Below are 27,254 nucleotides of genomic sequence, written 5' to 3'. Positions count from 1 at the left end.
TCGCCCCAAAACTAAATTGATGAATCACAACTCTTTTGCGGTTACTCTAAAAACCATTTTAAATAGCAGCAGAATTTCAAAGATCTCCTTTCCTACACAGCAAATTGAATAAATAACCAAAACGTTGGCAAAGTCACCTCTAAGAACATGTCCAGGCAAAACTCGCTCAGACACAAACCATGAAGCCCCAGCAGAATCAGGGGGGCAAATTTAGGGAGCAACATCATTTAGTGACAGAGCAGCCAGGTGGTCAGCTGGTGAGACAGCCTGTTGCTGATGCTGTGCAACACTTTTCAAGACTTCCATGGCCTCTGCTACCTTGGCACTTAAAGCCTCGGGAGATTCCAGCAAATGCAACACTTCAGTTTGGTCCATCTCTAAGAGCATGCCAGTAACTTTAGCAGAATACTCGTGCTCCAGCTGATCCACAAGTGGGTACAAACTTTCGCCCAGCAACTGAAAATGAACAGATGATTATATATATCATATGGTGCACAGGGTGCAAAGCTAATCAAAGAGGCAGGTTTGCTTAAATGAAGAATGTCATACGGTTCGCTGCTGCTCTGGTGTAGCATTTGCAAGAGCTGTAGTCAATTCTCCAATAGGTATAGCGTGTGATATGCCTGCATCCCTAACAGACATACCGCCCATGTCATATGGGAACAATCCTCCAGCAAAACCAGAAACATCTGGCACATTACGCCCAGCAGGATATCGATATGGTCGTCCACCCCTTGAAAACATCTGGGATTATTGAATAGAATCCACAAAAAAATCAATTGGCTTATGACATTTGATAAAATGCATATGCATACATGCCTAAGTTTTTATTTAAAATACAGCCATACACACAGACGACAGTTGCGAAAGTAGCAACCTGTTGCTGAACCATGGGCATAGGTTGCTGCTGATTCTGATGAATGGGACCAGATGCCCCACGCCTTCCGCCAGGCCGTTGGACTTGCTGACCTGGTTGGATCATTGGCATAAAGAAGTTGGGAAATGGTGCAGCTCCAGGCCTCATCCCAGGAACAAGATGCTGCTGAAAACCGAATCCGGGCTGTAAATTTTTATTGGGAGCACATTATTTCAATTCACCATCATCCTTATTGGGGAATAGAATCGTTGATGTACATCAATTCAATTCTAAACCAGAGTATCAAACTACTACTCACTTAATTCCTATCATACAATACAATACAACTCACATATAAAACAATATAGTTATTACCTACAAATTGAAAAGAAAAGAGTTGTGACAACTCAGTTTGATAAATATGATCAAGACTCGTTAAATAAAAAGGAAGGATCATTAAAAATTAAATAACCAACTAAAAAAAAAAGTAAATCAAATTAAACTAAATCTAATATATTATAAATTGAACAAAAATTATTATAAAATAAAGGAAGAAATGATGAATTTATATTCTAAGATAAAAGTATAAAGCAAGCTTTAATCTGAAGTCATACTAAAGTTTCGTGTTGACTTTGGATGCATGGTGCCGGAGATGGATTGAAGGTAGAAGAAGGAAAGAAATGAAGCAAAAGGAGGAGACAATGTGTATATCGAATACTATTGGGTTTCGGGAATTTACCAAAATGATATGTATGTTTCAACAATTTTCGCTTAACACGGTACAAAATTTCAATCCATAGTATAAAGATCATATAAGGTTAAAAACAAAATATCTCAAACTTTAACAATAATATAGAAAAAATATAAATGGATACAAAATATATGAGTCGACGTGAACTCAACAAATAATAATGATAAAGAAAAATAAGTCTTATTGCATTCATAAATAAAATGACTATAAGGTGATATCAATAGCCAATAGTGACTTCGAAGTCATGTTATGTCTTAGTCACCGTAGAGTTTATGCCCTTGTTTTCTCATCCTAGTCTCTTTTACATGGTTTATTCTATTATGGTATTATGATATATGAAATTTGCACAAAAAAAAAACGATACACCGACAATTCAAAATTACAGGAAAGGCTTCCAATATTAAAACCATTCAATTATTACAAAAAAAAAAATCAAATAAAATTGCTGTATTTTCACAGCAAATTACACTTGATTTGCCAACTGCCAAGAACTAGATCTGACCTTGGCAGGGAAACAGATCAGAAGAATTTAGGTGGAGTTTGACCGAGTTGAGATCAAGTCCAAGAAGGTTCATCTGAAATGGAACTAGTTTGACTATGAAAGGTGGGTTAGGGTGAAGTGTACATCAATTTTCTATGTTGTTTTGTATTTGGTGTTTGGATTTTGGTGTCTGGTAGAATTGTCCAACAGTAATCAAGGTTGGGATGAGATAAATGATTGAGATAGAGCAGAGCACCAACCTTGTTGTAAATGACTTAATTAGCAGGCTGAAAAGGAAGTGGGGTTGAAGAAAGATAATGGCCCAAGTGAGGTTTGAGTTTTCAAACTAGAGAAAATTTAATCACCTTTCATGCAGTTCAAGATTCCCTATATGGTTAGAATTCCCTCGCTTGTTATATGTACCAGAAGGTGCATCCATTCCAAAGGTCTTTGCAAGATGTCACCACACCCTCCAAGATTCCACAAAATTCTCATCGATTTTGTAGGCCTAGGATGTGTGACTAGTCCAATGGCCTCTGTCAAATGTTGCATGGCCATTGAGATATCTATTTACTTTATGTTGTTTTATTGTTGTTCCACCTGAAATGTGCTACTCTGGCCCTATATTGATTCTTTGAATCTGCTCCTATCCACAGTCATATTGCTTTGCACGTGTCCTCCATCTGGCACTCCACTTCACTTTGTGGCCATTTCACTCGCATAATAAGGAATGAATCATACCTTCTTTGTTCCTCTACATTTCATTCCCATTCAACATGTCTGCCAAAGCTGCAATATGTCAACCTCCACCACAAGATTCTCAAACTGCTACGTGGTGACATCACGTGGTCAAAGACCAAAAAAGAGGGCAATAAAGAGATGTGCAGTCCACACGCACCAACGTTGTACACATCAATCACAACATACACCAATTCCCACCACACGATGTAACCTTATCACCACACATTTGTTGGTAGAGTTATTATAAGGCAAATTAGGAGTGAGCACAAGGTAGAAAGAGGGAAGAGAAAGTCTTTCCTTTCCCTTAAGTTGAAATATTTGGGAGGAAAAAACCAGGTTAAAATTTCCAACCTCATCCTTCCCATTTTCTTTCAAAGCAAACGAGAGAACCTTGTTTTCTCCTCTTTCCTTCCATTGGCTCCCCACTCAAGAAACTTGATGGCAATTTTCCTCAAATAAGGTAATAACTTATAGCTTGTGAGAAGATAATAGGGTGACAGAATATTGAAAAGAAATTTAACTGGTTTTTTCCTTTCCTTGATCTAAAAATGTTTTTTAAAAGGGGAAAATAGAGTTAGCATGATAGCATAAATTTGTTCCAATTACATAGGGGTGTAAATGAGCCAAGCCGTTCGTGAGCTATTCGAAGCTTGATTCGATAAAAGCTCGTTTGAGCTCGTTTAATGAAGCTCGTTAAGATAAACAAACCAAGCTCAAGCTTCACAATATTCGGTTCGTTAACTCGTGAACATGTTCGTTAAGCTCATAAATAAACTTTTAAATAAAAAAAATAATAGTTTTGATATTGAATTTATAGATTTTACACTCTACTTATGAAAAACATAGACAAATATATTAAATTTATTTATTAGAATAAAATTATAAATTTTTTAAAATATATAATTTAGTTTTTAATGAATATTTAAATTTATAATTTATATTTATTAAGCTCATTTAGGCTCGATAAAAGCTCGAATAAGCTCGTGAGCTATGAATATATTCGTTAAATAAAGCTCGAGCTCGGCTCGATTATAAACGAGCCAAACTCAAACATCCAAGAGTTCGGCTCGGCTCGGCTCAATTACATCCCTACAATTACATGCTCAGATTACACCCTGGACAAATTAGTTCAAAAGAGAAAAAAATTACAAATTCCTTGCAATTAGAAGTGTCAAATGAGTCCAGTCAACCATGAGACGCAGTCTAACATGGTTCAGGTTGCGCTAGGCCCAGGTGCTAGACCAACACTATCTGCAGACACATGCCAAGGACAGGGTCACGATCCGCAAGTCTAGGCTAAGTCAGGATCACCATCTTCTTATAATTGATATAAGCATAATTGTAAATATTAAATATTTTAATAATATTTAATATAAAGTATTAACTTTACTTATATATTTTTCTGCTTTTTAAAATATTTTATGAATTCCAATAATTTATAAAAATATTTCATATTTTAAAATTGGGTCGGGTGGGTCTGAGTCACGTTCAACATGGCTTGATTGCCCCCTGGCTGAGCTTAACCCTAGCTCAAATCAGGAATTTTGGGGCTGAGGCAAGCCTAAGTACTGCTTGGCACAATCACGACTCATTGACACCTCTACCATCGATGTTTAAGAAAAGCACAATCAATAGCTATGAAAGAGAAAGGTTACACAAAAGTATTGACGCTATAATCAACAAATTGCCGCAACATGGAACAATTTCAAGAACAAGTATATGAAAACCAACTCAATACATAACATGTCATGTATAATAGACAAACCTGGGGAACAAGTGCAGGTGGTGGTTGGCCATAGAAAAGTGGCTGCCCCAATCCAGGAGCACCATGAGGATATAATGGAACCCGAGGAGCAACTGAAGCTTGTGTTGGTACAGGACGAATTTGTGAAAAATGAGCCTGTAAATAAGGTTGCCTCATTGATCAGCAAAAAACTATAGCTAAAATATGCCCAAATAAGCAAGAAGGAATGGGCCAAAAAAACATCTACGTACATCCATAATACCCTTAATTCTACATCATCCCTATTTAAGAAACATAAACAACCATAATAAAATTAACTATAATCTCAAAGAACTACCAGCAGGTTCTGTACTACCCTGTATATTAAAATGAGGCTATTATTGACGCTGACCCAAATGATGGGGGTTTAGAGCAAGCAAAGATGCAATTTACACTTATGTTCAAGATATAAGAAATAAAAACAATAACTAAAATAACATCGCCAAACTACCTGCAATCTTGCTTTCCTGTCTTCCTTGCGTTGTGCAAGCGCAACATAAAGGGGTTTACTGCCAACCATTTTTCCGTTCATCTCTGACACCTAACATATGTACACCCCCATAAATTAAAATTAATAAACAAAGAAACAGCCGAAAGGGTCTAGATGTTTGATGATCTTACAGCCCGTGATGCATCTTCAGGAGACTGGAAAGCCACAAATCCAGATCCCTTGCTCATACCATCCTTGTCCCGCATGACCTGCAAAACATAAAATAAAAATAAGATAACGAGTTAACAAGTTGTCAAATATGTTGGCAAACAAAAAATTATAAACAAAAGAAGACCTTGCAAGAAGTAATTGTCCCAAATCCAGAGAAGAGTTCTCTTAAGCTATCATCTCCAATGCTATCATCCAAGTTCTTCAAGTATAAGTTAACTCCTTGGAATTTTTCACCAGCCTCCTGCTTACTTAGCTCAAATCTCTCTTTAAGTTCCTGTTCTCTTTCAGACTTCTTTTGTGCTTTTCCAACATACCATTCCTTGTCATCAAATTTCTTCCCATTAAGTTCCTGAACAGCCTTAGCAGCATCATCAGGGTTCTCAAAATTGACAAAGCCAAAGCACTTGGATTTTCCATCTCCCTCTCTCATCACAATACAACTAGTGATCTTTCCAAATTCGCCAAAAACTTCTTGTAAAGCATCATCTGTCACGGAGTCTGAGAGATTTTTTACAAATACATTATTGAATTTAACATTGGTTGCAGCACTCTCCCTCTCCTGTTTCCGAACAAATGGCCCAACAAATACTTTTTTATCATTCATGAGCATGCCATTTAACTTCTCAATCGCATTTAGTGCCGCCTCCTCTTCTTCAAACTGAACAAATCCATAACCTTTTGAATGACCAGATGCATCTAATGCAATCTTGCAAGACAAGATGTTACCAAAGACAGAAAATGTATCATACAACGCTTTGTTATCTATAGATTTGTCTAAATTCTGAAAAAGAAAACAAAGCAAAATTATTAAAAAGGTAAAAGGCTATATCCGAATTCCTAACAAATCAAAAGTACAAGTACCAAACCTTGATAAATATGTTCGCAGCCCCACTTCTACGCACACTAGGGTCACGATTTGAATACATAATGCGAATAGCCTTTCCATTGAGAAGTGAAAAGTTAAGAACTTCGATTGCCCTTGCCGCTGCCAATATAAACTTATCAGTACAGAAAAAAACCACATAATATTCAACCAAAACATAGATGGTTTGGCACAGAGGAAAATCATAATCAAGAAACAATGAATTCAGAAAGAAAGTCACCACAATATCCAAAAAATCCAATAGAATGTAAATTTGATCATGTTATATCCATAGATGTCCCTGGATATGAGCTCCCACATAGTCATTGAATACGTTAATCAGCATCCACTCAAGAGGATGCCAGAACATACTTATCAAGGATCAACTGAAACAAATCCTTACTTCAAATTATGAAAGATAGAATTATAACAAACTCACAGATTATGTTATCTATTAAAAAATTCATCGCATATCAATTGCCATAGCATCAAATTGAATATCAATGAAAGATAATTTTATAATACAATAAAAAACAATTTATTTAAAAAATAATCTCATTGATTTATACCAAAACAAGCAACACTAGGTCTTAGAAATTGCATCATCCAAGATTCTATCTGAAAATACTTTTCTGAGTTGTACATGGAAGATGAAGTGTAGAACATAAGCCTAACCAAAAGGTGGCCCAAGGAATCAGAAAAATTAAGAAAATATGCATTTTGACCTTCCTTTTACAAAACCCAAAAAATCCAACATTTCAATCTCTTAAGATTCAATTATATTACAGCTTAGAAGACATTGTGTATTAGGATCAAGATTTAAAATTTTGAATCATGCCGAAGTTTTAGTTTATGACTGGAATGATACAGTTTCGGTACTATATCGTGTCATGCCAATATGATTTTGGTATTTTTTAAAATATAAAATATATTAATTAAAAATTATTTTTATTAATTTTTTATTGTTATACACTTTTTCTAATAATTCGTCTCCACCTTTATCTTAAAGAGATTTTTTTCTCCTTATTTTATGTAACAATCCTTATTCTTTGCTATTTATTTTGTACACGGACGATGGAAAGAAATGGATGAAAGAGAAAAAGAAATTACCATCAGAAAAGGACTTAATAGATAAAAAAAATTTAAAAAAAAAGAAAGAGGAAAGAAATTAACAGCCTTTAATTTTTATTTTATTGATATTTAAAAAAATATCAATCACCCTGATAGAAATTTAAAAAAACAAAAACAAGTTACAGCCAAGTGAGGACATAGGCCGCCGCAAGGTCGCAGCGGCCTCACAACCTCGCCAAGACCACCACAGGGCCACAGTGAGATTACAATCATCTCATTTCCTCACGGCTACCATTGCAACACAGAAGGCAAATGTAACAACATTACTAGTTGGCTAGAAGTAAGAAGCAGCCAACTAATTGCACGCCAGAAAGCAGAATGTAAGCTAAAACAAGACTAATTCATCACGTATAAATATGGGCCAAAGAAGCAACATGAAAAATATCTCATTCTTTGTCTTAATATTATGATGCTCTAATTGTTTTCATTAGTGTAACTCTACTTATGCTTAATTACATCATTCTTTGTATTTTATTTTCTGTTGCATACTAATTTGAATTGTAGACAACCAAGCAATCGACAGCGATTCACCCTCTTTAGCCTCACCAACAATCCAACAAACGATATCCAAGCCCAGTCAGCCACTCCTAAATTAAGGGAAAATAGAAGAAGAAATTTCATTAAGTAGATTACTAATAAGTAGCTAGTACTTTATATATGTGTTTGACTTGACAATATGTTTAAACATCAACTTTTTAACTCAATATGATGGCATCTTATAATTTCTCTTATGAAAGTTTTCTGTAAGTGTAACCTTGTGATTTTTCTAGTTTCAGAACTTCAGGACTTGCTCCCTACAATTATCAACCAGTTAGGTAAGTCTTCTCATTGTAATATGATTCCATGGCTAACTTCTGTGAAATGCACCAATTGTACTTCAGAACCATACATGTCACTAGTAATAATCATTTTTAGCTTGCTCTTGTAATCTTTTGATATGCTTTATGAAAACAATCAGCATTTTCTGATCTTCACTTGGTCACATAGGTCCTATATAGCATAGCACAACTACCATTTTTGGATGACACCAACTTCACCTATGGCTGACTTTGAAATTTGGTGTATTATTAGGAAAGGATTCAAGATGTCTATGGATGAATTTGGATGCATTCTTAACAATGACAAGTGGACCACAAAAATAAAGAGGAAGCGACAAGCCTATGCAAATGCAACATTAACTCTTCAATGCAAACAAGCATTGAATTAACTTGATAAAGTTAGACCATTCAAGAGTGCAACAGAGATTTAGGATAAGCTCATAGAGCTTCATGTAGGTAGCAAGATTCTCGTATTGCTAAACAAGATTTATCAATCAAATGTAGAATTTCACAAAGAAAGACATGAGCAAGTATATGAGAGGTTCAAGGAGATTCTCAACAGTCTCCATGCAACTGGAGGGAGGCTAGAGAAGCAAGACCTCATGAAATACACACTAAAAGCCATCCCTCAAACCTCACTTTAGTCAAATTAATTTATTTTGCGAATTTAAATTACATGAGCAAACTAGCTGTGAGCTAAAAGAAAAAGGTTTAGCTTTAGTTGCAAAGAAGAAGCAAAAGGAGGTATCTTCATCTGAATTCGGACAAAAGGAAGTCTTCAAGAAGATGTTTCAGGACCTAAAAAGACATCAAAACACAAACGGATAACTAAACCAAAATCTAGTATAAAATGTTTTAACTATGATATAAAAGGGCACTGTAACTCTTATTGTGCTTTATTTCCAACTTGCAAGAAAAGATTATAAGAGATTTCTCCATCTTTAGAAATTTATTTGTATATATTAATTATCATTAATTACAATATTATCGTTACAAATTAGTTAATATATATGGATCAATTAGATTAATTGTCAATTAGCCTAATTATAGTTTCATAAGATAAATCCCTAGTTTGTATGTAAATATGTCTCACTCTTCAATAAAATTTATGTATTCTTTTTATCTCAAGTTACATGGTATCATAGCATTAGAAATTAAATTAGGGTTTCATCTCCTCTCCTTCGAAATTAGGTTTCATCTCCACTGTCTTTTTCTCAAGTTACATGGCATCATAGCATTAGAAATTAAATTAGGGTTCCATCTAAGTATTTTTTAAAAAAAAAAGGAACAAGCCCATGCCAACATCGTATTCACGCCCATTCCTCCACCTCACCTCTCTTTTTTCTTTTTCTTTCTTCTTCTTCCCCCATTACTTCTCTTTTCTGCTTCTCTTCGACGTAGGAAAAGAAGAGATCGCTGTAGCAGCTCCTTCTCCCGCACGAGTCCTTCTTCTTCTTCCTCTTCACCAACAAGCAAGAGGAATACGAGCAATAGCCCCTCCCTTCCCTCTCTTTCTCTTCTCCCTTATTTTCCTACTTCTGGGCAGTAGCCACCGGAGCCCATCGAAGCTCGTCGGAGTTCGCCAAAGCCTCCAGCGGAGAAGGGAAATGCAACCTAGTTGCTGCTCCCTCCCAACAACAAGCGCAAGCAACCCTTTATCCTCTCCTTGCTTTCTCAGTGTTGCAATAGAGCTCACCGGAGCTAACTGAGGTTGCCTAACAAAGGAGCAGTAGCTTTTTCAAGAAACCTTTTTTCCTCTTGTCCAACCACCACAACAAAGGTAGTCTCTTCTCCCTCATTTATCCAAGAGCAATAGCTCATTTTTTTTTTCCCATGAAAAACATCATCTTCATTGTTGCCCTTTTGTTTTTTCTTTCCAGCCAACAACTACCAATAGCAGTCCTTTTGGTGCCACTAACAGCGGCCTCTGTTCCTTATAGGTATATTTCATTTTAATCAATATGTGGTTAGAATGGGTAAATAATTAGATAGTAATGGAGGTCTCTTTTAGGAATGTTAAGTCGTACGAGATAGCGAGATCAAAAATAATAATCTACTGGCTTCGAGTCGTAGATAACGTTTAGATCTTATGTCATGATTTTTATTATCATTTGAAAATTTGAGTTATTGTTGTATTATATATGTAGATACGAGTTCGGGTGGAGCACGGTGACTTGCCGACACTCGAAGTTTTTGTTGTACATAAAGTGGGTACATTCTCTTTGACTCTTATATATTTATCCTTGTGCATGAATAAAGAAATAATGAAATTATATATATTTGTATAATTGTTTTCAAAAGGAAATTAAAATGATATTACAAGTAACGAAATGGGTTAAAATAATTGATATTATTTCTTGTTCACATGTGGGTTCATACTAGGATTAATATGGGAAAGATTGTTTTAAAAATTAAATAAATATTCTAAATTACTTTTCTATTGAAACCTGTCTTTTTGACTTACTTGACCTTACATACTTCATGTTTTTTGATGTTCTACCTGTTGATACTTGTAGCTTTTTATCTGTGAACCCTAGGATGATAAATTAACATACTTAATATGAAAATGTTAACTTGATTGACCATTTGATATGAAAAAAAATAATTATGATAAATGGATAAAATAAATTTCTTAAAGTGAAATAATAAAGATGGTAAATGAAGAATATTAAAAAGTGAAGACTATGAACCTAACTTTATACCAGAGATTTATATTGGAGTATTGGACTGCCCACATGTTATTGTGGTAGCACGACAACCTACGGTCTAGAGTGATCGTACACTCGAGGCGTGGTGACGTGATGTAGCCCTCAGTCAGTGTTTATTATATCTTCCACCGGTGAAAACTAACAGCCCGTATGTCAGATGACATATGCAACAGTATTATACCCTGAGGAGGCTTTTAACCTATACATATAACATTACACTCTGAAGATATTGACTCTAGTGATTCACTTTTTAATTGATTTATCAGATTTAGACCATTGATATACATATTGATATTACCATAGATAACTTCTATACCAATTGATTAAATAATAAGACTGAAGAATTGATTTTAATCGATGATACTGAAGAATTGATTTTAATCGATGATAACAAATGATGATAAAGTGAAAATTCTAAATTCTAATATAAAAATATTACATGATTATAAATGATGATAACTGAAGATAAATATACATAAATATTTATGCATAAATGAAGAACTTTAAGAATAACTTAAAGTTATAATAAAATATTATGATTTATTCTACTTCTTTGATTTCTTAAACAAGATTAAATTCACGCACATCTTTCCTCATTACCCACTTAGTCATTTAGCTAACTTTCTACATTCCTTGGCCTCCAGTTTTGCAGACTCCTTTTGATATTATAGAAGGTCCCGGCTTTACATAAAGTTGCTAAGAGATCTCAACGTGTTAATTCCTGGTTTGTTTTTAATTTTGTTTCGTTGAATTTATGTTTTGTTTCATGTGTTGTCTTACTTGTATAGTTTTGTTGTCTACGAAAAAGATGATATATATATATATAAATTGATAAATTTCCTTATTATTCTGTTTAGATGGTTCTTAGGACTTCTTGTATTATACTATCACCAAGTGGGGTACCGGAAACTATGCCCCCCCCCCCCCCCCCCGGGCGTGACACCATCACTTCTGTATCATTTTCTATATCAAGTTTTGAGTAAAAACGCTCTGGATTCAAGAAATATCTGGCTACATGCAAAGGTCATTTTCTGTGTCAGGGTTTAAGTAAAAATACTATGCATTCAAGACATACCTGGCTACGTGCAAAGGTCGATGAAATTGAACGTTCCATCTTTTGTCAATGAATTCAAAAATGCTACGATATTTCTCTTCATTATTGTTAAATGATGTAGTGATAGCTTCTTTGGCCCTGTCTAGTGACAGACTTTTTTTCAGTTCCTATGGCCACCAACTTTTAATGTAAAAATTATATTTTTCCAAAAAGAAGACATAAATATCACTTCTACTGCACGTTTTCCTATAGCCTCTTTAGAACATCAACTATTTACCCACTTTTCAGATGTAAACATCTTTCTCAGATTTGCTCGCTATACATGAAATCGCTTTAAAGTAAAAAAAAATGGTTGTGAAACGTGTCTTTACGGTTCTTATCATGTCTCTCTCTAGTAAACTTTCTCATCATGCTCAATACTTGTGGTATGTTGTAAATATAACTATTTACCATCAACGCTCATTCATGCAATTTTCTGAGATGAGAAATTTTAAATATATCCTCGAACAACAAATCTAAACAATGAGCTATACAAGAGCCCGTACAAGTGTGGAAATTGATTTTCCAAAAGATGTCCTGAAAAAAAAATTAATCAAAAAAATTGATCCAAATATTAATTAAAAGTAAAAAATTTAAAATATTACGTGCACCGACATTGCAACTTGCATTATCTGTTACAATCTGAATCACAATTTTTTTTCTCCAATGCGATACACAAATTTAGAAAGTAACTCAAACATTTTGTTAGCTGTGTGAGAATAGCCTGAAGCATCAACTGATTCAACAAATATACTTCCTTTGAGACCATTCATCAAAAAATTTATAAGAGTCCTATGTTTTTTATCCATTCATCCATCTGTCATGATTGTACACCCAAACTTAGCATGATCTTCATGGGATTTGAGAAGCGAGTTCGCATTTGTCAACCCTGTCAAATACTTAACCCTCACTTCAAGATATGATGGAGGTTTCATCCCCGATCTAAGGGGACGTTTGGTTCACTCCTAGGAATCGGAATGGGAATGGGTATCATAGTATTATGGAATGAGAATGGGTATGAACTTGGGTATCATTCTTAAAAATGATATTTGGTTAGTTAAATATTTTCAATCGGAATGAACCTAAATTTTCTTTTTTACCCTTACAGAAAAATAAGAGAAAAAATTAGATGGGAGAGAAAGATGAATGTGAGAGAAACATATGATGAGAGAAAATGATGAAAGAGAAAATGTGTTGAGAAAAAATGAAAAGAGAGAAAGTATGATAAGAGAAAATGAGAGAGTGCATGATAGGAGAGATTGAGAAACGAAAAAGTATGATGAGAGAGAAAGTGTGCTAAGAGAGAAAGAGTGATGGGAAAAAAATAAAGAGAGAGAAAATATTATGAGAGAAAATGAAAAAGTGAAGAGAGAGAAAGTAAGATGAGAGAGAAAGTGGGTTGAGAGAGAAAGAGTGATGGAAAAAATGAAGAGAGAGAAAGTATTATGAGAGAAAATGAAAAAGTAAGGAGAGAAAGTATGATGAGAGAAAAAGTGGGTTGAGAGAGAAAGAGTGATGAGAGAAAATGAGAGACTGGGGAGAGAGAAAGTATAATAAGAGAGAAAGTGTGCTGAGAGAGAAAGTGTGATTAGAGAAAATAAAGAGAGAGAGTGTGATGAGAGAGAATGAAGAGAGAGAAAGTGTGATGAGAGAAAATGAGGAAAGAGAAAGTGCGATGAGAGAGAAAGTGCGATGAAAAAATAAGGAGAAAGTGTGTAATGGGAGAGAAAGTGTGATGGAAGAGAATGAAGAGAGAGAAAATAAGGAGAGAGAGTGTATGATGAGAGAGAATATAGAGAGAAAATGATAGAGAATGTGTGATGAGAGAGAATGAGGAGAAAGAAAGTATGTTGAGAGAGAAAGTGTGATGATAAAATAAGGAGAGAAAAAATATGATGAGAGAGAACAAGGAAAGAGAGTGAAATTTAAAAAAAAATTGAACAAATATACTAAGGGTATTTTTATCTAAAACTTAATTCACATTCCTATTCCATCAAAACCCAAGGGAGGGGGTGAGTTTCATTCATACCCAAGTTTTTAGATTTCATTCCAAAATCTTGATTTCATTCCCATCAACCAAACACAAGGTTTGGGAATGAATCCATTCCCTCATTCCCAAACCCATAAACCAAACGCCACCTAAGGGGGTGTTTGGTTGATGGGTTTAGGAATGAGAGAATGGAATGATAGTAAAAGATAGTATTTGAAATGTGGGTTTGGAAATGACATTTTGAGAATGATTACTATATTTATGGGAATCAATCAAACTCATATAACTTGATGGGTTTCATTGTCATTCCTATTCTCATTCCACCCTACTATCAAATCCATACCCATAGTCATTCCCATCATTTAACCAAACGCCCCTAAATTGTTCAATAGCTTCAATACAAGGCACAAAAAGAATCATATTTAACAACATTTGAAAAGAATTCCAGTATCATACATCCATCTTGCAAATTTCTCAATTACAATATCTCTTAACTTCTTTTTATTTTCATCAAATTGTTCTTCATTTTTTTGTACGTCTTTATTTGATAATTTCATCGACATCTTTCATAGAATAAAGATTAATAAATCCAGTTTGTTTACACTTTTTACCTTGGATCGTATGATGAATGCTTGGATCGAATATTGATCGTTTCCCTTTCACTTTAGTTTGATAATTATCTTCATGTTCTTCCAAATCATCAATATCATCAGAATGAGGAATTTCATCTAGCTGATTGATCAAATTCCTCTTTTTTTACATGAACTCTCTAATTTCTTCTTAACACGCTCAGGACATTTCAGACAAACTTTCACATTTCTATTGCCCCCAACTAAATATAACTTGTGTCGATAAATTCCGTTATTTTTTATTTTATCAAAAAAATACAACTGACAATATTTGGATTTTTATGATCCAAACATATTACATAATTGATGTACGTAGATTATATTTTGCCACACATCTACTTGTATTTTATCAACATAATCTATGTTTATACCACCTTATTTTATTATAATGTCGTACTTCCATTATATTCTATTCGGAAATCTGCTCTTACTTGTTTTGATTGACAGGACGTCATTTGAAGCAAAAATGGAACAAAAATACACATTGAAGCGAACATAAAGAAGATCAAGCTCAGGCCGTGTGAAACCACACAGTCATGTGGTCTTGCCCGTGCCAAATCAAGCTCTGGCCGTGTGAACTCACACGACCGTGCCACACTCCAGAAGAGAAGACCACCAAGGCAGTATGAATCCACACGGCCATATGGACTTTCCATAGCTGAAGCAGATAACAATCATGTGAATCCACATAGTCGTGTGGCCTACTAAAGGAGAAGAACACGATCGTGTGACTCCACATAGTCGTGCAACCTATCAGAGACCAAGTAGGACACAGCCGTGTGAAGCCACACGGCTGTGTCACTTGATTTAAGGCCAAATAGAAGCTAGCTATGTGGATTCCACACGACCGTGGCACGAGCCATGCCAGGCCCGTGCTCTACCCTATTTAAAGGGTTTTTCTCTCCCTTTTTGGGGAATCTTTGGCTTGGAGCTTGTCCCCATTCCTTGGAGAAAGGTTCTCCCCCTCGGAGGAACCCTAAATCTTCCATCTTCGTCGATCCATCCACCTCCGAAGCAAGGGAACACCTCCAAAGACATCGAGCTTCAAGGATAAGCACTCTCCTCTCTCTATTTCTTTATATTGAGTTGTAGTTTGTTATTTTCATTGTCTTTTGGTTGTATTCTCTTGCGATAGAGTAGATCTCTAGATCTAGGATGTAGGAAGTAGTTATGATGTGATGTATGAACTATGTATTTGGACATTTTTCTTTGCAGTGAAATATTGATATCATATTCTATGTGTGTTGTGCCTTGTATATGTTTGACAAAATGTGTGTAAGGTCAATTCATATAGATATGAGGGATTTGTCTCTATGTTAAGGTTGCTATTAGACTGGATAACTGGGATCCTTAGTGACAGAAGATACTCATTCAACCGAACATCTCATGCCTTTAGTAATAGAAGACATCGATACTTACTCACTTTCTAGAGTCAAAAGATCTTAATATAGGGACTAATCCTTGTTAGGGCATTCTAATTAGAGTGGATACTCCAGTGGTAACGTTAGAAAATACATTAGATAACTCTAGCTATTGTATGACCGGGGGGTTGTGACAGAGAGTAACTCTTTATAGAGTTATTTCTTTACTTAATGACGTTAGAACTTAGGTAGATTCTTCGATGCAACTTTCGCGGGTTGTACCGGACTCCAGTTAAAAGTCCTACACAAGTTTAAGCATGGAGTTAGGTAGATGAACAATACATAGGGACATTAACTAGCATCATAACGAAACTGAAATCCTAAAATCTATCATCCTTCCTTCACTACGCTCATTCTCTCCCTCTCTACTAAGTCTCTCTCTCTCCTCTCTTCTCTTTTCTCTTTTTTTTCCTAGTGTTTGTGAACCACCTTTCTATTATCTAAGATAACTTACCGTGCGAAGTTAACTAATGTTTAATCAAGAGTCCATGTGGATTTGATATCTTTTGTATTACTGACGACGTAACCGTGCACTTACAGTACATAACAATCATTCCAAACAATATCCTTCCGAGTCGATGGAATTGTTGTATTTGACAAGGTTAAGATCAAGACTGCTAAAATCAATAATAATCAATCAATAAAAAAATATAAAACAAGAAGAAAATAATTATAGAAAATAAATCTGATTTATATGAATTAATAAAATTTATTTGAATTTTTTTACAACTTTTTACCGAACCAGTAGATAAGTTTCCAAAATACCCAAATCACGTATCATAGTTTCAAAATTATCAAATCACGTACTCACTTCCCGTTTTACCCTCATCCTCAAATCAATTTGACTCGAAAAAAAATCAATCGACTAATTTTGTTCCAGTCGAATTAATTTCTTTCTATGTGTTTGAAAAAATTCATTAGTCAGTTTTGGTCGAAATCGACTAATGGACCTAGAGATCTCGAAATGACATGAAACCAGTTTCTATGTGTTCATCTAGTTTTCTAATTGTAAAAATACTATCAAAAATCAATTGACATATTATATTAAGAGCGGTGATTTTTTAAACACAAATATAACCAAAAATACTAATTTGTATTTAAAAAATCATTGCTTTCAATATATTGGGTCAAATTGATATTTGAGGGCATGAACATAAACATAAGAACTAGAATAACTCATAGAATCTGGTTTCACTTCATTCCGAACTCTCTAGGTCCATCAACCGTTTCAACCTAAATCAGCTGATAGACCTAGAGACCTCGAAATGAGGTGAAACTGGTTCATATGTGTTCGTCTAGTTCTCCTGATTGTAAAAATACTATCAAACATCAATTTAACACAATATATGAGAGCAGTGATTTTTTAAACATGAATGCGTCCGAAAAATTAATTCGTATTTAAAAAATCACTACTTTCAATATATTGGGTCAAATTGATATTTGAAAGTATGAATATAATCATAAGAATTAGAAGAACTCATAGGATCTGGTTTCACTTCATTTCGAACTCTCTAGGTCCATCAACCAATTTTAGCCGAATGAACCTACATTAATTTTATTTGGATTCATTCGATCATAGTTTTAAAAAATTACTGCTCTCAATATATTGCGTCAAATTGATATTTCATAGTATTTTTAAAATCAGGAGAACTAGACGAACATAGAGAAATTGATTTCATGTCATTTCAAGATCTCTACGTCCATCAATCGATTTCGGTCAAAACCAACTGATGGACCTAGAGACCAACCCTAAACCCTAAACCTAGAGACTAACTAATGGACCTAGAGATCTCGGAATGATATGAAACTAGTTCCTATGTGTTCTTCATATAGTTCTCGTGATTATTAAAATGCTATCAAATAACAATTTGACTTAATATATTGAAAGTAATGATTTTTTTTAACATAAATGTGTCTGAAAAACTAATTCATATTCAAAAAATCACTAATCTCAATATATTTGATCAAATTAATAATTGATAACATTTTGACAATCAAAAGAACTAGAAACATATAAGAATTGATTTCATATCATTCTGAGATCTTAAGATCCATCATCCGATTTTGGTCAAAACCGGCTAATGGATTTTTCAAACAGAATGAAATCGATTCGATTGAAAAAAAATCAATCGACTGATTTATTTTCTAGTCGAATTGATTTAAGGACAAGGGTAAAACGGCAAGTGGGTACGTGATTTGGTAATTTTAAAACTATGATACGTGATTTGAGTATTTTAGAAACTTATCTACTAAGTTCAATAAAAAGTTGATTTTTTTATATATTTAAATCTGATTTACTAATTTATATGAATTAATAAAATTTATTAGAATTTTTATTTTAAATATATTTTTTATATATTTAAATTTAATTTATTGATTTATATGAATTAATAAATTTTATTAGTTTTTTTAAAATATATTTTTATATATTTTATTCGAATAATTTAATTAGGCTTTATAAAAACCTATTCAAAATGCCCCATTTAAGTTATGAGGTGTTTGATTTAATTAACTCTTTAAAAAAATACGTACAGTACCCTCGCGATCACGATCATAATGCCTCGGCGGCACTAGAGGCGTCGCAGTACACTTATGGCAGCACTGGAGGAGCCCAACGATGTTGTTGGCGCCGCCGAAAGCGTGTCAAATGCCTCCGAGGTGCCGGAAGCGTCCAACGAGACTGCCTGCAGCGCCGAAAGCGTCCCGCGAGGCTTCCGACTGTGCCAGAAGCGTCGCCAAATGCCTCTGGCAAAGCTGAAAGCGTCCCATGACGGCATGACGCATCTGGAGCCGCCAAAAGAGTCGAGGGATCGCGGGATGCCGAAGTCATTGGAAAAATTACAACATTCTAACAAACAAAACACTTAACTTGAAGAGGCGATCAAAGAAGCACATGCGACGAGAGGCAGACGAAGAGGCAACGGTTTGAAGCAAACAAAAATGAGAGGTTTAGGGCTTTAAACTTAAAAAAGAAACAAAAAAAATCAACAAAAGAGGAAAGTTCTGTGCTTCGCTTTTGTGCAAAACGTGTGCTTCCTGGATCTCTTACGCTTCTAAGTTCTTAGAAGCGTGAAGCTTGCGCCTTGCAACGCCTCGCGCTTAAGCGAGTGAAGCAAACGCTTTTGACAACTATGCATGAGATAAAATCTTACCAAAAATAAGCCTTATCTTGTGACAGATGCAATGCACATGATGTCTAGACCATAAGCTAAATGGTTCGAACTATTTAAATTAGAGTAAGATTGATCGTCTTTATCAACAAAGTATTTTGAGAATTTGCCAAGTTCTCAAAATATCAGGAATCATTTAAGTTGGCATCTCTCTCTATTACTGCTATTGCTGATTCAAATGAACAAAACGTATGTCTTCTTCCCTCATATTCCGAATGAGTCATTGAGTCTGGTGTCACGTCTCAAGCTATTCATTGGCCCTCTCACATGCGATCACGCTCGAGCCCAAGTAACAGGTCATGAATGGCTATGGGGCATTCACTCTGTCCCTACGGATGCCCTTAAGGTCGAGTCAAGGTCGTGAATCGAAGGGTCGAGGGTAGGGTTAGAGTGAATGACACATGTCATTCACACAATTGCTATAATTTGCTCTGATTCTTGAGTAGTTTTGAATCACTATAAAAAAATATATTGTATAAATTGCGACTATATTTACAACTAAAGATTGCTGACGTTTTTTTAGAGGGAGTCATTCACGACTTGCTAGGATCGACCGATAGGGCACTGAACTTAGATTTAGATAGCTCACTTTAAAGCTAGGGAGAGAGAGAGGGAGACATGGCCCAAAATTGGACTTTACTAAACAAGCGGCAGTAATAGCAACGCTTAGACATAGAGTCGAATGTGAATCCCCTCCCTAGCTAGTCTCTTTTCTACTTTTTAGTCCAAAGCTAACACTCATATTGTTACCTTAGCTGATGAGTCTCCATCTTGTGTTTGTGGATCTGACAATATCAATTCTACCCCTTTGCTTCCTCTGTCCTCCGTCTTATATTTACCTAATTTATCCTTTAATTTCCTTATTTCCACTAACTCGTAATCTTAATTGTTGCATCTCATTTTTTTTTCCTAATCATTACTTATTTCAAGATCTTTTAACAAAGAAGATTATTGATAAAGGACATGAGTCTGGAGGCCTTTACATTCTTGACACATCGCTCACAAATTCTTGTACTTACTTAAGTCGTGTCAATTTGCAAAACATCACCGTCTTAGTTAGGGTCCTAGAGTAAATAAACGTGCTATTGTTCCTTTTAAATGAGTTCATTCCGATATTTAGGATCCTTATCCTATTTTATCTAAACATGATTTTGGATATTATGTTACTTTTGTCGATGATTACTCTCGTGTAACCTAATTATGCTTAATGAAAAATCATTCCGAATTAGTTTCTCTGTCTTGTGTCTTTTGTGATGAGATTAAAACTCAGCTCAAAACATTCATCTATACCTTGCAAAGTGATAATGCTAAGGAGTATATATCCGATTTATTCCAGTCGTATATGGGTCAAAATACCAATTGTCACAGGGGTAAATTTTCACATTAGAAAATTCCCAGTGTGGCAATCAAGTCCCGCACTTGACTCAGTCTACCAACAAATGCATCACCGAGGTATGAAGAATGCCCAATACAAAGGCACAACAAAAGCCTCAAGCAAGCCAGCAACACCAACAAGTACAGGAAAACTCCCAAACTTTCATTAACCCGATAACAAAGGAATACAAGTGGAACAATACAGAATTATTTACAAATCGCTCAAGATCCGCATATACAAATTCTTCACAATCATGCTCACAATTCTTCACGATCCGCCTAGACAAAGCCCCTTGGTACTTGCCTAGAATCTCGCCTATGATTTGCCTCTTGGCCACTCCCTTATCACCACTCTTGGCACACTTTGGCACCACCCTTGGCACCCTCTTGCCAATGACCCATCTTGCCTATTTATCATGCATAGGCAAGCGGTTACAAGGAAGTTACATGGTAGTTGCCCTAACCACCAATGCCACATGTACAAAACCGACTCAACTTCTACAAAACCGTTTTGTCCACATGTCTTGGTTGCATTGGCTCCATGCCAACTAGCAGCCTGTACACCTTGTGCTTTGCCCCATCATCATGTTGCATTGCCCCATGCCAAGTGTCAGGATGCACCACTTGAGCTTCGCCCCCATGGCTTCACTGCATTGATCCACGCCGAGTGTCAATCTTCACACTTTGTGCTTGACCACGATCTGGCTTCGTTAGCACCACGAACAGTCCATCTGTCCGCCCAATGTTCGCACAACAGCTCCATATCTTGACACCATGGACAAGTCCATCTGTCTGCCTTTGGCAACAAGTCCATCTATCCGCTCCGTCAATGGCTCCGCTTCTTTGGCCCCTCGCCAAAGTATGTTTGCACACCAAGTGCTCGGCCCACGATTCTGTTTCTTTAGCACCACGGACAAGTCCATATGTCCGATCCCTTGGCGCCACGGGTAAGTCCATCTACCCGCACCTTTGTTGCCACAGACAAGTCTATTTATCTGATCCTTTGGCAACACAGGCAAGTCCATCTATCCGCATCACGGACAAGTTCATCTGTTCGCTTATTTGCTGCTTGGCATACCCAGCACACATGCCTTGCTTGCATCATCACCAAGTCTGCCCCTACATGTCTAGTGCATTGGACCGTGTACTGTCACAAGTCTCCACTATTCGGCAGACTATACTCAGGAGATTGCCAAGTCTGCCTCTTGCATACTTGGGCTTGAGCAACGCCCTGCACACCGCTCCAATTCTTGGCATGCCTTGCACACATGTCATGCTCACTGGATTGCCAAGTCTTTACCTTCTGCATGACTTGGGCTTGGGCAACCCCGCATTGTCGGTCCACTGGCTACTTAGCATGTCTTGCGCACATGCCACGCCCGCTTCATTGCCAAGTCTGCCTCCTACAAACTCGAGCTTGGACAATGCCCCACGCACTGCTAGAATCCTTCGCTGCATCTAAGCATGCCTTGCGCGCATGCCCGGCTTAGACATTTGCCAAGTTTTCCTCCTGTAGACTTAGGCTTGGGCAGCCCCACGCTGCTGCTCCGCTTGGCATGCCTTGCGCATGCCCAGCTCGGATGTATGTCAAGTCTGACTCCTGCAAACTTGGGCATGGGCGCACTACCGGTCCACTGCTTGGCATGGCTTGTGCCCATGCCACGCCTGCTGGAATGCCAAGTCTGCCTCAGACTTAGGCTTAGATAGCCCCACGCCGCCCAAACGCTTCATGAAACCTCTTGTGTTGGCACTTCATCCCAAAATGGTGTAGCTGAACGTAAAAATAGACATCTTAAAATTGCACACCCTTTTATTTCAAATGAATGTTCTCAAACCTTTTTGAACTGATGCAATTTCTACAACATGTTTGCTCATTAACCGCATGTCATCCTCTGCTCTTCATGGAAAAATCCCTTACAAAATCCTTTTTCTAGTAAATCATTTCCTATTAACCTTAGGATACTATTTAGTAGCCCTTGTTTTGTTTGAGATGTTCGTCCATATGTCACTAAATTAGATCCTAAGTTTGGAAAGTGTATCTTCCTTGGTTATTCTCATCTTCAGAAAGGTTATACGTGTTATTGTCTCAGTATTAACAAATATTTTATCTCAATTGATGTTACGGAAGACCTACCTTATTTCCCATTCTCACCTACTCCGACTCATCAAGGGGAGAATGATGATTTGTTAGTGTATTCTATCACACCCTCCACACTTGTTCCGAAATCAACTCTTGTCAAGCATTCTATTATTCAAGTCTACTACAGGTATCACCCTCTAGATTCATGTCTTGCACCTACTACTTCATCATCAAATCCAGCGATAATCTTCCTATTCTGTTACGTAAAGGTAAACAACAGTGTACTTATCCTACTTCGTTTCTTTCTTATAATGGCTTATCGTCTTCCTCTTATTCCTTTATTGCTTCACTTGATTTTACCTCTATTCCTAAGGCTGTGCATGAAGTCATATCTCATCCTAGTTAGAAAGATGCAATGATAGAGGAGATGAATGCTTTCAAGGAGTGCTTAGTTGGAGGGAATGGAAGTAAGGAATGGGAATGAGATTGAAAGTTAGTGTTTGGTTTGGGATATTGATGGTGGGTCCCACGGATTCAAATCCCGAAATATGGAATTGGGCCATTACCAAATAAAATGGGGGAAATGGGAATGGTGGGTCCCACGGATTCAAAACTCCCCATTCCCATTCTTCACTTCAATGAATATCATTCCTATTCTCATTCCCTTCCACAAACCAAGCACCCCCTCAATGGCAATGGTACTTGCGACTTGGTCAATCTACTTATAAGGAAACCGGCTATTGGATGCAAATGGATATTCACAATTAAAGTCAATCCGAATAGGTCAGTTGTCAAATTAAAAGCATGTCTTATCGCTTAAAGTTATACTCGGATCTATAGGATGGATTATTCTGACACTTGACATATGTTTGATTGTTTATTTCAATGACCGCTACTCATCATTGGTTTTTACATCAACTTGATATGAAGAATACTCTTCTTCGTAGTAATCTTCAAGAGGTGTATATAGAGCAACCTCCTGATTTTGTTTCTCAAGGGAGTCTAGGCAAGTTTGTCGTCTTCGAAAATCTTTGTATAGTTTGAAATAGAGTTTTAATGCTTGGTTTGAAAATTTTAATCAGATTATTGAAAAATTTGGTATGACGAAAAGTAAGTCTGATCATTCTGTATTCTATAAGCAAAAGCTGGTATTATTCTATTAGTTGTATATGTAGACGGCTATAAGTGATACTACAGGAATCTCATCTTTTAAATCTTTAATTCATACTCAATTTCATACGAAAGACTTGGGGTACTAAAGTATTTTTTAGGTGTTAAAGTTATGAGTAAAAAAGATATATTTCTATCTCAAAGAAAATATGTCCTCAACTTATTAACTTAGACAGGAAAATTGATGGCAAAGCCTTTTAATGCTCCAATAACTCAAAACATGCATCTCAAAGGAGATGGGGAACTATTTAAACATCATAAGAGATGGCAAAGGTTGGTTGGGAATTTGAATTACCTTGCCATAACTTTTGTCAGTCTGTCATCTCCAACCGTTCATCATTGGGCAGTATTAAAACAAATTTTGTGTTACTTGAAGGGAGCATCCGGAAGGGGTATCATATATAAAAATAATAGGCACACTCATATTAAATGTTTTTCAAATGCAATTGGGATAAGTTCTAAAATGGATAGAAGATCTACTTCAAGTTATTGTATCTTTGTTGGAGGAAATTTAGTCCCATGGAATAGTAATAAGTAAAACGTTGTCTCACAATCTAGTCAAGAGTCAGAATATAAGGCTATGACACAGTTTGTGCAAGATAATATGGATATATCAACTCTTGACTGAAGAAGGATTTAAAATTTCAACATCAAATATACTGTGGTGTGATAACCAAGTTACTCTTCATATTGCATTGAATATTGTGTTTCATGAGCGAACTAAGCACATTGAAATTGATTGTCATTTTGTTCGTGAGAAAATTCAACAAAGCTTGATTACCGGATATATGAAGACTAGAAAACAACTCGGGGGCATCTTCACAAAAGCTTTAAATGGGGTTCGAATTGATTATCTTTGTAACAAGTTGGGCATTATTAATATTTATACTCCAACTTGAGGGGAGGATTATTTGTATATATTAGTTACCATATTAGTACAAATTAGTTAATATATATGGGTCGATTAGGTTAATTGTCAATTAGCCTAATTATAGTTTCCTAAAATATATCGCTAGTTTGTATATAAATATGTCTCACTCTTCAATAAAGTTTATATATTCTTTTTATCTCAAGTTACAAGATGCTTCTAAAAAGGAGAAAGATAGTGGATTGTAAAAGGTGATTCACTGACGAATCATATATCATGGAATAAGAACCGAGGGTTTCAAGGTACATAAAATTCTTATTGCTTACTTGTGTCTTTGTTTGTATTTTATTTTCGTTGTGTACTAATTGTCGACATAATCAAGCAATTGAAACAATCGACTAATCACTACCCCTGCTAGCCTCACCATCAATCCAATGCCTAAGTAATAGGAAGAATGCAATGGCATAATTTCCATTTCCAGATCAAGAACAAGAAGTAAAACGATGCCTTAGAAGGGCAAGTTCTTTAGAGAAAATTTATAATGTGTTATTTATCTACATAATAAAGCACTCTTGATTATTCTAGGGTATAAAATCCAATAATGAACAAGTCTAAGAATGTATGTCATGCCTATCTTGTTATTTGAAACTAAATGAAATATATTGATTGTAGTATGGATCATCACTCTCTCATTTTATCATCATCATCAATATTTTTGTGTTTCAGTTATAAGGTGTATGGATATTATATCTCCATTGCAGTGCTTTATAAATGGAAATATTGAGAACAATCAAGTCACTTTTAATTCCATTAAAGCTTTTATTTGGTCTTAAACTACTCCTTAGACCTTCAACTCTAACAGATTCAACTATAATTAGCAATAATAAATAAAGCTTTATGATTCAGGAAAAGAAGGTGAAGCAAACGAGAGGTTGTAACACTGTAACACCCAAACACTGGTGCTCTGTACGTCATTGACTTCTCAAGTTATAGATGTCTGCAGTGAATCTAAAGAATTGTTCTATATGTCATTGCAGTGAATCTTAAAACGATCATGACAAATCTCTCCCTATTAAGAAACAAGGACAGCCTAAAAAAAATTGAGTTGCTACAACTGTCTAAGTGTTCTTCAACCTAAGGAAGTAATAAGCAGACTCGGGTAAACTTATTGACCACTGCGCTATCAAGATTTTTCTTAAAATTATCTACCATGGCTCAAACAAACATTGTGAACCCAAAAAATTTAAACGACTAGTAAGAACATTAGAAAGAAAACAGAACTAAAGCAAATTTTATATACAATTGAGTTTTACGTGAGAATAGTTGTATGTAAAATATGCCTTATGTGAAGTAAAAAAAAAATCATTTATTGGTTGACCCCGTCATGCAAATCGATCAAGCAACAACCAAAATAGAAAACGCAATGTCAGAGTGCAAAAATACCGTCAGCAGGATCGCTGAAGTTCACATAGGCGTAACCAAGTGAGCGGCGGGAGTTGATGTCGCGACACACGCGGACGGATACAACCGGCCCGATCTGGCTAAAAACATCGTACAGATGCGCGTCAGTGACGCCGAGGTCCAAGTCACCGACGTACAACGACGTCAAGGGGAACTGGACCGCGCCGCCGCCCGTTGCAGCCGCCGCAGCCGCGCTGGAGATCACATGGGGCTGAATCTGCATTTGCGCCATCTCGCCCTTCCAATACAGACGACCACAATACCGTTTCTTCCCCGGATCCTACACGAGCCCTAACCGATCAAGAGGCAACAACGACAGAAGACGGGATTCCGATTGATGTATCGGAGACCCGTCGATTCAATTTTTTTTCTCTTCCTTTCTTTTCTAATGTTTTAGTTTTTGAGATGATTCTGATAGGACTTGGGAAGGGCAGCCGCTCCCGCTTGCAACCGCACAGCTCTGCGCTCGCAGGCACCGCTAGTCGGAAGGGGCATTAAATAGCCGGGTGTTGGCAAACCCTAATTGAGTTGCTGAGGCGATCCCAACCGTCCGATTCAAATGGTCGAACCACATGCACAGTCGGATTGTTCGCACCAGGATGACATCGTCGGGAGAGAACTGTGAGGCTACGTGTCATGATGCCCAAGTTTAACGTGCGGAAGCGTCCTGTACTATTCAACAATGTATAACTATGTATGGCGAGTGAGCTATGTTTCGTTCAAACTTATTTAATAAAATAATTTTAAATTAATCTAAGTCAAATTTTAGATAAATTAAATCATTAAAATAATTATTTAAATTTGCTTTTATTTCTTATTATTTAAAAAAATTTATAATTTCAAATTAATTTAGTTGATTAATGAGTTTAATATTATAAAGGTTTCTTTATCTACATTGCTTGTCCACTTAATAATAATGAAAGTTCCAACAGCAACAAAGAACAAGATGTTAGACATGTGAATGAAATTTAATTGAACTTAGACGTGAAAATTTTATAAAATTTTCTATGTTTTTTTTTTGTTTAATTTAGATATGAGAACAACAATTTCATTGATTTTCAACTCAATTTATTTACTAATTACTGTTTAATTTATTCCTTTTATGGAAAACTATATATATACCCTTTCACTGTATTATTTTATCATTACAAAATTAAATATTGTAGATATGCCATTCTACACCTACAATTTTCTCATAAAATCACG

At 35.9% G+C, this 27,254-nt stretch overlaps 1 protein-coding gene across 2 annotated transcripts; it reads right to left on the bottom strand.

Annotated features, from left to right (window-relative positions):
- Window positions 1-33: 33 nt before the first annotated feature.
- On the bottom strand, window positions 34-26,532 carry LOC122023521 (polyadenylate-binding protein 2-like). Of its 2 annotated transcripts, none has more exons than XM_042581649.1 (9): window positions 26,031-26,532; window positions 6,140-6,258; window positions 5,398-6,054; window positions 5,234-5,311; window positions 5,064-5,153; window positions 4,595-4,729; window positions 878-1,060; window positions 550-744; window positions 34-456 (listed from the first exon to the last, which is right to left on the bottom strand). In XM_042581649.1, exons 1-9 carry the CDS (start codon window positions 26,278-26,280, stop codon window positions 211-213), a joined length of 1,953 nt encoding a protein of 650 aa, XP_042437583.1. In that variant the 5' UTR covers window positions 26,281-26,532; the 3' UTR covers window positions 34-210. The 2 variants fall into 2 exon arrangements, with proteins under 2 accessions (XP_042437583.1, XP_042437584.1); XM_042581650.1 differs by having other exon boundaries at window positions 878-1,042.
- Window positions 26,533-27,254: the final 722 nt, after the last annotated feature.

Source organism: Zingiber officinale, chromosome 9B (genome assembly GCF_018446385.1).
Source record: "Zingiber officinale cultivar Zhangliang chromosome 9B, Zo_v1.1, whole genome shotgun sequence".
Taxonomy (NCBI): Eukaryota; Viridiplantae; Streptophyta; class Magnoliopsida; order Zingiberales; family Zingiberaceae; genus Zingiber; species Zingiber officinale.
The sequence above is the reverse complement of the archived record's forward strand: the minus strand, read 5'-3'. Positions and strand labels throughout refer to the sequence as shown.

Excerpts from the sequence above, each read along its gene's own strand:
- LOC122023521 (XM_042581649.1), bottom strand. The coding sequence starts at position 26,280 with ATGGCGCAAATGCAGATTCAGCCCCATGTGATCTCCAGCGCGGCTGCG. Across the intron at positions 6,055-6,139 it reads CTGCGAACATATTTATCAAG|AATTTAGACAAATCTATAGA; the intron begins GTTTGGTACTTG and ends TTTCTTTTTCAG. Across the intron at positions 1,061-4,594 it reads CACCTGCACTTGTTCCCCAG|CCCGGATTCGGTTTTCAGCA; the intron begins GTTTGTCTATTA and ends AAAAATTTACAG.